The 13279-nt window shown below is 37.0% G+C and overlaps 1 protein-coding gene across 2 annotated transcripts in view; it reads right to left on the reverse strand.

Annotated features, from left to right (window-relative positions):
- The window catches only part of prkcaa (protein kinase C, alpha, a), a 177474-nt gene that overhangs the window by 69794 nt on the left and 94401 nt on the right, over positions 1-13279 (reverse strand). For both annotated transcript variants that reach the window (XM_028463973.1, XM_028463883.1), the window contains exons 4-5: positions 12791-12902; positions 9434-9562 (exon numbers count right to left, since the gene is read on the reverse strand). In XM_028463973.1, the coding sequence (XP_028319774.1) occupies positions 9434-9562; positions 12791-12902 (241 nt within the window). The remainder of the gene's footprint in view (positions 1-9433; positions 9563-12790; positions 12903-13279) is intronic.

The following is a 13279-nucleotide window of genomic DNA, read 5'->3' on the forward strand; positions in this document are numbered from 1 at the left end:
AAACTTTCAAACAGGTAAGATCGATGCAGTAGAATAAGAAATACGGATGTGCAAAAAATAAAAAACATAAATACATCTCTCAAATTTTAATCTTCTTTCACTGCAAATATGCAATAAGCAGACAGAAGACTAGAATGATCCCAGCTGTAGCCGCTAGGTGGCGTCTAAGTCTGTCTTTTTCAACTTCTCAAATTAAAGTCTATGGCATACATCAAACCAGATGTGTGTGTGTGTGTGTGTGTGTGTGTGTGTGTGTGTGTGTGTGTGTGTGTGCGAGAGTGGAAAACCAAACTTTCTGCAGATGTAAGACGATCTGTGCAGCTGAAAGCTTTCTTTCATTCAGTTGTTTGCACAGATCTTTAGTTGAACGTTTGTTTCGTCAACATGTGCATTTCCACCATCTTGGCAACACAAAAAAAAAAAACCCCAAAACAAACAGTTCTGTGTGACACTGTCGCAGCTTTACTAGTTTTATGTAAAACAAAGTTAAACAAAGAAAAACCTACACTTCCTCACAAAGTTTGGATATCTTTGTAGCTAAAAGAAACGTCTCCAAAAATGATTCTCCATAGCTTCTTGGTATGGGAAACACGAGTAATTCCATTCCATTAGACTTTATAGAGACTCTGTTAGTGTGGACGACATGCCAACAACACGCTGCGGGATGCTCCACTCTTCCAAGAATTCACTGAAGCCGTGTAAAATATGTGCACAGACACAAAAAAAAGCTTCGTCTTCAGCTGACACATAATGACCCTAACTCAGAAATTTAGCGAGCCTTGTTTGCTCCTAACCTCCTTGTGTAAACACTGCACCCTTTCAGGGTAGCTGCAAACCTCTTTGAAAGGCCATTATTTACAGTTTGTCCTGGTGAAACGCTCTGTTTTCTTTGACATGTAAAGAAAGAACAGTGTCTTATAGGAGTGCTACACATTTATATGGCTGAGTTACTGCTTCATCAATACATCTGAGCAATATTTCCCTCTCAAATGAACTAGCTTTTAAAACTGAGAGCACATTGTAAATAAACTAATAACGGAAAAGACAAATACAAGTTAATAATCATAAACCAGTCAGCAATTAGTGCCCTCCTTTTTGCAGCCAAAGCAGCGACTCTGAGCTATAATAATAATAATAATAATAATAATAATAATAATAAACTTTATTTGTTGAATCATTATCTAGAAAATAAAAGATATAGACTCTTGGTCACTGATTAAAACAGTTTAAGAAACAGAAACATTAAAACAAGTTAATAGTTAAAATCAGTGAAGGCTCTCCGATAAAATTATGATTTATGTGACAGCGTCAGCAGACCTGATCTGTCCCCTTTAGTTTTCAGCTGGGCCCCTGGAACAGAGAGATCTTAAAGTACGTGCTGGTGTAAATGGTACTAAAAGCTCTGTGAGGTACTGTAAGTTGAAGAAAGGCCATTCAATAAATCAATAAAATCTAAAAAACAATCCTAAAACATACTGGGAGCCAGTGTAAAAATTCTAAAACGGGTAATATGGTCACATTTCTTGTTAAAAGACTGGCAGCTGAGTTCTGGGCAATTTGCAATCGGTTACTGGAATTTTGGTTTATGCAGTTAAAAAGGGTGTTACAGTAATCTAAACGAGAAGAGATAAAAGTATGTAAAATTGTTTATGTGTTTTTAAAAGTTAAAAAAGAGTGTATTCTAGAAATATTCCTCATGTGTGCTTTGGTGTCTAGCACCAATTAGTTAGCAGCATTTTTTTTTAAAGTCATGTAACAGGAGTGTTGAGACACAATGATTTCAGTTTTATAAAAACCTAGAATTTAGTTCTCAAACTAATCCAAAAACATTTTTGTTTTTATAGCAGGGAAAGAAGTTTGTTTGAGTTGGGACTCATCATTGCCTCCAGGGCTTAACTATGGTTTAACTATGGGCTTAACTATGGTTAATGAATTCAAAAAAGCAGAATTTTCCCTGTGTAATTTCTCTGACATGCTATAACACATTTAACCCCAAGACAAAATACAAACTGCCATTCTCTGAGAATTGCAACAACAGGAAACAGTGAAAATACTGCAAACTGAAAAAAAAATCACTCTAGCCTTCATACATTAAAGGCAGAGTCCGCAATCCTGTTCAGAAACACTTTTTGGTAACCCAAAAAATGCCAACATAGCACCAAAGTTTTTTCTGGGATAATTTGGTTAAAAATCTATAATCATCTTTAAGCATATTGTAATCCTGGCCCTATAAAAATCAGAGATCTCCAAACACGTTGTGCTCCATGGGCTGTTTTGGGGCGTTACTATTGGCTGCAAGTTCACGTACCACTGATAGTAAAGTACAGTGACAGACGTCCCAGCAGAGGTCCCCATTGCGGCGTTAGACACAACAGTTACACGCATCTTCGCGGATCCCTGTGACTGCGCAGGGTCCGCCACACACACTGGTGTCAGAGAGAGAGTGAGAGCAGATGGGATAAAGCGTGTGTAAACCTAAGAGAAGCTAATCCAAGGTGGAGAGAACAGACGTAATTCATTTTACAGTCTGGATGCGGAGTGATGGTTGTCACTCTGCACTGAGCGGCAGGCAGCTGAGAGCACAGCTGCCTCTGTGTGAGCTGTGTAGGGGGGACGAGCTGACGGCGGCAGCCGCTGTTGAGGGCAGTAACTACAGACGCGTGAATTAATGTTAGAGTCTCTAAAACACCAGAAAATTATCCAATAACAGAAGATAAAGTCCATACATTTGTCACTATGTCTCTATGGAGAAAAAAGTTACCGGTAAGGGAGGTTGAGTTTTGTTTCGAAACGGAGCAGAGACAGGATTCTACATACTGCAGCTTTAATGACAGCCTTCACAACACCATATTGATGCTAATGACAGCATAATGTCAGCTTTATGTATAAAAGTTAAAATAAAATGTAACCCACTTTTTATTATACTGTGTGAAAAGGTCCTTCCTGTGAGAAGTAAATGCATTACGTATTCAGAAAAAGGAAACAAAAGAATCCGTTCTCTGTAACAGCTGCAATTCTGTAAAAACTCTGACCAATCCCTGCCATTCGGTTCAAATGGAAAGAACCAATCAGACACCTTCATGTCTCGTCCTGCCCACGCCCCCCTCTCCCACATCCTGCGTGCACAATCATCACAAGACACCATTCCCGGAAATATCGAGTACAAATGAGGATCTGAAGGGCCTGAAAGATGATGCAGCGGTTTCTGTCTTTCTGTTGAACATTTCATTGGTAATTGGTAGGATGTCCTTCTAATCATACTTAAAGAGTTTCCCTGAATACATATATATATAGTATATGGGTATTAAGTAGTGCTGTTGATAGATCCTAGACCAACTTTACCCAATCGATTGAATCCCTGCACTGCTTCCAGTGAGTATCTTAAGTAACATTAAATCCTTTAAAGAATGTGTTGAACAGAAAATAAACAGGCTGCTACTTCAGCCAGAAGATGTTAAAGAGGTTTTAGTCAAACTTGGGTCTTTTTCTACAAAGTGTCACTACACCTCCGTAAGGTTCAATAGTAAAATCCTGCCTTGCAGATCCGCCCACTGCAATGTTCTACCAGTGCAGTACTGTGGTCTCCACACACCTACACATAAGCACACTTCATCTTACAGCTGTGTTGGCAAAATAAAAAAAAGCCCAAACACATTTCTACACTAAAGCAAAAAAAGCAACATTTTAGACAGGAATCTAAATTGTAAATGGTTTTTCAAAGATTTTTGGTGAGTTAACAACATAAAAACTGAAATCTTGATACTTCTGGTACTTACTGAAAATATTACAGCTACAACAAGAACATTCACATGTCATATAATACCTAAGAAAATGGGGAAAATTTGAAAAAGTCATGACAAACTTTTTCCCCCCTTACTATTAGCATGGAATTAACAGGCAGGCAGTGTTTCTGAGGCCACTCTCCTTGGCACTAACAGACAGAGAGGCAGTGTGCAGGAAGAAATACACAAAACAAGGTTTGTGGGCCACGCTTGTGCCACAGCAAATGAAAACAGACCTTATTCTGTGTGGTTATTCGACATGTCTCCAAGTTTCTCTCATTGATAAAACACTCATTCTGACATGGTATTACTCAACACTTGTAAAAAAGCATCACTCAACCAAACAGTCTTATTTAAGTTTGCTTTCCCTAGTTTGCACGTATGACACTTTCTTTTAGGGCCTCTAAGGTGCGGTGTACGTCTCAGTGTGAAGTATCAGGTATCAGGAAAATGTCTGTCATTTGTCAAACCAAACAGACTCATTCAAATCCAACGGCTTCACTTATCAAACCGAGCGCCGTCATATGGCACGGCCTCACGTTTCAAAATAAAAGTCATCAGACTCAACAGCCTCCAATAAATCAATAGTAACTGTATTTCTGAACTACAGATTAGTAAAGAGAAATTTAATTATAGCTAAACAAAACACTTTTGTCATATTATATATTGTCATATGCGAAGTTTGCATTATCAATTAAAAAAATCAGACTGCAGAAAAAAAGGTTTGGTTTTTTTTTTCCATCCAGCAAAGAAATCACACTTTTTTTTTTTTTTTTTTGCTGAAGTCTTTGCTTTGCATTTAGCAACTACTGCTTTCTCAGCAGCTAGTGACAGTGATGCACTCTGTCTTGAGTGGGTTGAGGGTTGGTATGAAAGCTTTGCCCACATATACCTACACCTACACACACACACCTACACACACACATACCTACACACACACACACACCTACACTTATGTTGAGCCAGGTAGTGGCCACTTGGGCTTAGATTTGCAGGTTTTTCTTTACCTTGAGGCATGATTGCAAGTCCTAGTGGTGATTTTCAGTTCCTAATGCTTGCACATTCACAAGTATAAAATATGCAAACATTTTCCCACATGCCGTAGAAACAGTATGCATAAAATACCTTTTTAAATCTAAAGCTGAGAGTTGTGTTGACAGCTGTTCTTTAGGTGTAATGAAAGGAAAATAATAACTTCAGCAGAATATAATTTCTTGTTTGAATCTCTTTACAATTTCTGATCCAAAATAATAATAACTAGAACTGTAAGCAGTTATGAACAGGGGCCAAGCCTTCCCACGTGACTCGGCCCCCAGGTTTTGCGGAGCCCATGGAAGTACGTCACGAAGGATGACGGCGAGCGTCAGGACACAGGCCAACGTGCCATGTGCAGTGTTGTAATAGTAATAGGCGTGGCTCAGCCCCAGTGATTCAGTGCAATTCACAGAATCTGTTGATATGAGGTTTTTCAATGTGCGACATACGGTATGAGACTTAGAGGCCAAAACACGTTGACCTTGGTTATAGCGCCACCTGCTGGCGGACATCTGTGAGTTTTGCAGCACCACTTTCACTGAGAATTTTTTAAAAAAGTAACTAGAACTAGAACTGCAACAGTTATGAAAGGAGTCCAAGCCTTCCCGCGTGACTCGGCACCCAGGTTTTGCGGAGCCCATGGAAGTAAGACAAGATGACAGGCCTGGGTCAAACGTCAGGACACAAGCCAATGTGCCATTTGCAGAATTAGGAGGCCCCGGGGGCTTGGCCCTCTAATAATAATAATAAGAAGAAAATGTGGAACATCAAATATATTTATTAAGTTTAGACTGAAACTGTTTTTATAAACCTGTCCTTAGATATAAGTGTAAGTTAACTTGGCGTTTGCATGAAAATTGTCTTTTGATTTACGACTTCTTGGACCACTTTTTTATCCTAATGATTATTAGAATGAATGGATACCCAGGGTAGAGAAAATCTGGCGGCAATGTGAGAGCTGTGTGAGTCAAATGAGTCAGCGGCAGTTACAGGATATTTACACTATGTACCTCTAAAAGTTCGATTTGCTCTTCACTGGTTGTATTTTTAACTGGAATTTTGGGACTTTGAATACAAATGTGTGTACAGTCAGACTCAAAACGCGTCTTTAGGGGAAAATAAACCAAAAAAACATGTGTATTACATGTATAGAGCTCCTATAATTGAATAATAAACACATAAAATCTATGCAGTGTTTAGTTCCTTACTAAACTTTTTTTTAATAAATCGATCAGTCCATTGCACATGTTCCCTTTGTTTCTTATCTGATAAGTGAAGACGTCAGGATGCGTGATGACCTAACCCCTGTTAAACAGTATCTGAAAAAAATAAGTGACCATTGTTTGGCAGATGTGCTAATGCAATGTCCTTTTAGCCAGGATTTAGCAACAGTCAGTCTGGATTTAAAACATGCCCTAAAATATAACACAAAATTAAGCTTCTCCACAAACATTATGTATAATGCCCTTTCTCTCCTGAACAAACGATTGCAAAACTGGAGTCTAGGTGCATGTCAACATCACATTAATCTGCTTTGAAAAACCTTTTTGGATCCGTTTGAACCCATTCCTGAAGGTTTTTCATCATTTCAAACAAGTTCAAGTGCCAACATGTCAAATGCAGTCACATGTCATCAACAAAATAAATAAAATAAAAAATAATAAGTAGGTGTGCTTAAACAGATGGCTAATCTGCTTTTCAAGTGCACAGTAATGAAATTCCTTTTCACTGATATGAGATTTTTTTTAAATCTGCAGAAGCTTTTAAACGGAGCCTGAGAAATTAAAAAATATTCTGTAAATAATAAAGCAAAATCAAGTTCACGATGGTCAATGCAATTAAACTATTGTTTTATGTGTGCCGACTTAAATTCCTCTTTTTTTTTCGGCTGGAATCAAATCTTGCTACGGTTCCATTGCATACAGTAAACATCTCATGTATAAACTTAAAATGGAAGAGATGAAATCTTACACCATTGGAACCAAATTTATTTTCCACAAAGGCGTCTGTATACAATAAAAGGTTTGTCAAAATGTACAATTATTTTTAAAATAAAATATCACCAATGAATTCATTTCAAAATATTTTTTTTTCAGGCTCTAATACAGCTAAATCTATGAACTCAAAAACATTACGTTTAATCTGATTGTTCGGCTATGATGTGATGCATTTGATTGTTGTCCTGTCGTTTCATTTAATTTTTAATTTAATTTTCATTTAATGTCTGTTGATCTTTTTTTTTTTTTTAAATATTTATAATAATTCACTCAGTAATGATTTTGGTGTAGAAATGGAATGAATTATTTTACTTCTTTTAAAACATACTTAAAAACAAGTAAAATTACTGATTTAGAAATATACTACAAAAAAGTACAAGAACCCATGAAAGCAACTCAATTACAGTAACGTGAGCAGTTGTAATCCATTACTTTTTCCTCTACGGTTAGAGAAATAACTTCCAATTCATTGAATCAGTTTAAAATGATTTCCAAGCATGACAAAATCTTGATGCTAACGGCACAACAAATATGAGGAAGTCGTGTTGTCACGCACTGAAAAATAGATTCATTCATTTATGTCGAAGGTTGCCATTCCCCTGTGAGACTGGGTTGAATGAAGAGGAGAAAATAAAACTGAAAGTGTGATTGATTTGCCATGATGTAGACCTATAGCAGAGATACTTAATCATAGTGCTGTCAAGAAATAAAAAATTTAAAAAATGAGCAATGAATTAATTAAGCTTTCTGATTAATCTAATTAATCTCTTTTTTAATCTCACCTAAAAATGGCTGAGAAAAGCCCTAAACTTGAGGTATTTTCATTTAAATGTACGACTTTATTCAAAAGGTTGATTGATGTGTGAATGTGAGTGTGAATGAGCTGATATGTAAAGCGCTTTGGGACGACTTCAGTGTAGGGATAAAACGCTACATAACTCAAGTTCATTTACCATTTACCATATATAACAAAGTGGCTTTATCAAGTATTTTATTGTTTTTAACAGACTTGAACAGATGCAGGCATAGTCATTTACATTCCTCTGTGTTTGAGACTAGTCCCACCTTAAGTTTGACCATCAGGGAAAAATATTGATGTGTGCTTATGTCAATCTCCAATTAATAAAAAATACAAATGAAATAAAACATCAGGTCCATATGAAGTGCTGTCAGTTAGCAGTAAACAAGAAGACTTTTCTGAGCAATACAATTATTGAACACCAAACTTGTTGCTTTTTCTCTCCTTCAGATATTAATTAACTCATTCATTTTGGCTCTGAATTCTGTCATCTTGTCCAGTATGAAATGAAGACATGGCGTGCTCACAGCATGTAGCAGCTAGCACTGTCCGAGTGTCCGTGCTAGCTGCTACATGTGTAGCAGAGGCTGCAAAAGCTCTGGTGATCCGCAAACTCTTTCTTGCACAATTTGCACACAACTAGGCTTTCGTTTTCCATCTGATGTTTTTATACGACAAAATGAACGCCAATGAACCTGAGCAGCTCGGCAGTCTCCTGTCTTGTATTGTAGTCTGCGCATCAGTATTATGGGTATTCTAGGAACTTATGAAATGAGAAAGGTTTTGCGCTGTTTGGAGTGCAAAAAATGTGTTATTTTTTTCCTGTAATTAAAAAATCGCAGTTAAGGCGTTAAAGTACCAGCCCTACTTAATTATTTGGGTTCATCGATGTCACAAACTCATTAGCTGGGTTTCCATTACAGATTTTCACAAAATAAAAGCAATATTTCTAAATGTCGACAAAGTATATTTTGTGCTTTGAATGTGTTTCCATTGAACGCTGTATAGGGCGGGAGCCTCGTAACTCTCGTGAAATTTCATCCCGTGAGACTTCGCTGCAGGAAGACGGACGCTCCAAACCTCCTTATAACACTCCGTATTCCTTTGTTGTTTCACGTCTAATGTGGCAGTAATCATTTTTAAGTATAATGCTAAGAAATGTCCTGGTTTCCTCTTCTGTTTACACGTACCGCGCCATGCTTTCTCGAAGATGAGTGGTTATGTGACCATGTAGGTCACGTTCTGTGACGAGTATTTGCGGAATTTTTTTTTTTTTTGTGACACATTTCAATATGGAAACGTCTGAAATTCCTCCTCATGAAAGCATATAAACTTTTTAGCAATATTTGAGTGTTTTTTCGAGGTTTTTCCATCACCAGTGTTTTTTTTTTTCCCGCTATTTAGATTTTGCGCATTTCCAACGGTAATGGAAACACAGATACTGACTGTTTTAAAACAATGACGAGACAATTTACACAGAGCACAACACATGCACATACACACGTTTTTTCTTGCAGCAGCAGCTATTGATTCAGGTGCAAAAAGGGACTACCGTAGTCAAACAGAATCTACTTGGTTCACTGCATCGAGGCAGACTTAATGGTGAGAGAGGTTGGGTTCAGGTTAATGGCTTCAGAGGATAGGAAGCAAAAGCCTCTGTGAAATTATTCAGGGATTATTGACAACAAAGGTCTGGGAGCTGAGTGTGACCCAACACAAACGCCCTCTGCAATCAACTCCACTCTAACACCAGTCAATGTGGAGCAGAACACAGCACATGATAAACCTCACTCAGTTTTTTGTTTTTTAAGTGGCCTTACCTGTGACCTGCAGCGTGTCCACGCTGACCTCACATTTGAGGAAAAGGCGACCCCTTCTCTCAGTGTGGTCAGTCCCACACAGGCTTGGCACATTCATCACACACTGATTATGGACGTTCATATCACAGGCTAGAAGAGAAAAAAGAAGACATGAAAAAAAAAAATCATGACATATAGGCCTTCACAATGTACAATAAATGAATATAATCTCTATTTCCTATATTTATTGTTCAAGCCCTTTTGGCTTTAAAGTCCGTGTAAAGCAAATTCTGACATTTTCTTCTAAACACATTACACAGGTCATAAATGATGTATTCCTTAAAACATGTAAAAAGCCATTCAACCATGTATCATTTAATTATGGAGCTTGGCTTCACAAACTGTGTTTCAAATTTCTGTGTTCAGGATTTAATGGGCGGGTCAGAAATAATAGCTGCGTTACATAACGGAGCCATCATTAGCATAAACCCGACCCCGCTTCTGAAGCACACCAAACTTCCGCAGCCTCCAGCGGGTGCAGTTCGGCCCCTAGCCAAAAACAAACCACATAGTCGGACTGGGGGGAATAAAATGCGTTTGCTGGTGCCACATTTTCCATGAAATTAGCACTTTTCTGTGCACCGCAATATTGTTTTTCACCTTTAGAGATCGCAGTTCTGACTCTACCCGGGAGAGATGCACATATTCAAACTCGGGCAGAGCAGACCTTTCTGCTGACACCTTGTTTGTCCTGATCCGAGCACTTTTGGAAAACCAATGGAATAAGCAGTATCAACACTGGAGACACTTTCACACTGCTCTCTCGCATAGACAAAGTACACAAAGGCAGTGCCCTTCCCACGTGTGGGAGTGGTTCCAGCACCTCTTACTGCCACACCCTCAGCGTTTCAGAGCAAAGAGAAGTGACTGTTTTTCCATGATACTTCACAAATTTTCTCATTGTTGAAATTTGGCTCAGTGGTCAATGACATGTTTCTGTGGTGTGACAAACTCAAAACACAAATTTATTTATGCTTTACACAGACTTTAAGCTCCTTTTAGTGCTTTTGGAAACATGCCTTATTTTCTACACCTGTACCTTATTACAAAGTTTAATCTCATTTCATACATCATACATGTATGGGGCGCGGATTGTAAAGTTGCGCATGAAAAAAATAAACCAAATGGCACTTTTTGCAACATTTAACAACAAACCACGTTCATAAAACATGAAAAAACATATTTTTTTGCTACTTTTGAGCAGATTTACAGCAATATTTGTGAAATACAGATGAGATATCTATTTTCTCATAAAAATACGTCAACGTTGAATCGAAATTGAATTGTTAAATGTAAAATCTAAATCAAAATCTAATTATATTATTAAATCTAAATGTTAAATATTACATTCAAATGTTAAATCTAAATGTCACAGGTCAAAGAAAATATTTAGCTAAAATGCAAATTCACCGGAAGTACCAAAATAAAATCTCCTTCTGGTGGATTTGCATACTAGCTAAATATTTAGTTTTACCCATGACATTTAGATTTAACATTTATATTTAGATTTAAACTTTAAGATTTACATTTAACATTTAGATTCAACATTTAACATTTAGATTCAACATAAACATTATATTTTTACAAGAAAAAACATCACAAATTATTTGCTGCAAATCTGGTCAAAAGTCACATACGTTTTTTAAACGTGGTTTCTTGCTAAATGTTGCAAAAAGTTGCTGTTCATTTTAGCATGACCAACTTTACAATCGGCGGCCCATAGTCATGCAGTGCGCAAAATTAAAAGTAATAACAAGGTTATTGTGTCCCGTCATAGATGGGGAGCAGTTACCGTGGTTACATCATCACAGCAGCATGGGGTCAGTGGGTGATAACCAACAGAAACATGGCAGCGTGCGGCCACCATGTTCCCCACTATCCGTGCCTTGCAGGAACAGTCATGAAGCTCATTAGTGATTAAAATCTATACAGTACAATGTCACTGTTGGCTAATTCAAGGTGCAATTGATCTGGTTAAATAATAGAGCTCTCCACATCTCTATTCATGTAACGCCTGCAGCTACCCAAGTGTAACTGCCAGTCTGCAGCAGGTAAGTAAAATATTAAGGAGTTAATTAAAGGCTCTGCTATTAATCTACAAGACAGGAGAAGAGCTGAGGTTGTTAATTAATCAAGATACTGAGATGAAAAAAAAAAAAATCTGTGACATTCAGGGAAATAACAAGTGTTTCTGATGGGAGAAAAATATTAAAATGAAATCTGAGCCTTTTTTAACCACCTCAAATATTGTACACTGCATGCTACAGCTTTTTAGGAAGATATTTTTTAAGAGCTTTTAATCTGCTATTTATGGTCTGTCAGATGTGCCATGTGTATCTATATGGTCAGTAGTGGTGTGCAATGCCATGAATCTAACGATACGATACACTTTACGATTTGCCTGTCACCATACGACATATCCCGATACTAAACACAACTATACATTGCCATATCAATGATTACAAGTTTCACCTTTACAAGTACAAAAAGGTATGAAATACAATTTATTTAAAACAAATTTAAACTTGTGAGAACAAGTAAATGGGAACTAACTGTAATTCTAGTACCAAAATCAAAAACAAGTGGTATGTTTAAAAAAAAGTTATTTTTGTTAAAAAACATGATTTAAAAAAATCGATTTGGACATTTTTTGGATCGATACGATAATTGTGCGGTGAAATATCGGGATATATCACCAAACCGATCTTGAACCCTTAATGGTGAGTGTTCTTTATAGCACTTACGCTCTGTCACAAAGGAAGCTCCTGACGGAAGAATGAAGGCTTTTGAATTTGAGTTTAAATTTAAAATGAATTTGACATCAAAACATCTGAACAGGGTTACCACACTTTTTTCAGAATGATTTTTCAAAACTTTTCCAACATATTTGACCAAATTTCGTGACTCAGTTCTGAAATGCAAAGCTTTTTTCTTTGCATATGCATTTCCTGGTTTTTAGCGTGTGCCAACGGAAGTGATCTTACCTACGCACAGTTTTATAGATGAGGCGGAGAGGGAATTTGCGTGAATTTGTGAGATCTCGTGATTCCCGATCTTTCCAGGAATTTCATGACCATGGGGACCTTGTATATATGCACTTTTTTTCCAGTCTGGAATTCATTTTTTTCCCTATATTGTTTATGCTTTAAATTTGAAAGAAACAGACTTTGTTTTTTTCCCAATGTTTTCTTAAATGGAAGTTAAAAAAAGAAGAAAAAAAGGTTTATTTTAAAAGTATTTGTTAATATCTGCATATAATAATACTATTAGTATTTCAAACATGATGGTGATGCGTGCGACATGTTTTCAATGACTCACAGTCACACTTCATGCCCTGGTGGATGAGGCCATAGAGCAGAGATCCACAGTGATCACAGAAGGTGGGGCTCCCAAAGGTGTGGATCTTAAACTTGTGCTTTGTCCGAGGATCCTACAGACAGAAACAACAGCACAGTTAAAAACAACAACATGCTTCATACCAGAGGTCACCAACCTTTCTGAAACTATGAGCTAATTCATAAGTATATGAATAATCCAAAGGGCTACCAGTTAGAAATGCACTTCTTAAATACTAAATGTTCACGGTTTAACTTTAATTAAAGGCTAAGATCATAAGTTAGGCTAGCAGTAACTTAAAAAGGCAGGACATATTTAGCCTTCAACATGAAACACTTTATTTCTCCTAATTTATTTCATTTCACAGAAAATTATCATCTTCCTTTTTTACTAGCTACTAACAACCCACTTTTATCCAATCGTATAACATGTAACATGTTGTAAAATGTTAAAATTATGTCATATTTTACA

The sequence above is a fragment of the Gouania willdenowi genome, chromosome 1 (assembly GCF_900634775.1).
Source record: "Gouania willdenowi chromosome 1, fGouWil2.1, whole genome shotgun sequence".
NCBI classification, from domain to species: domain Eukaryota; kingdom Metazoa; phylum Chordata; class Actinopteri; order Blenniiformes; family Gobiesocidae; genus Gouania; species Gouania willdenowi.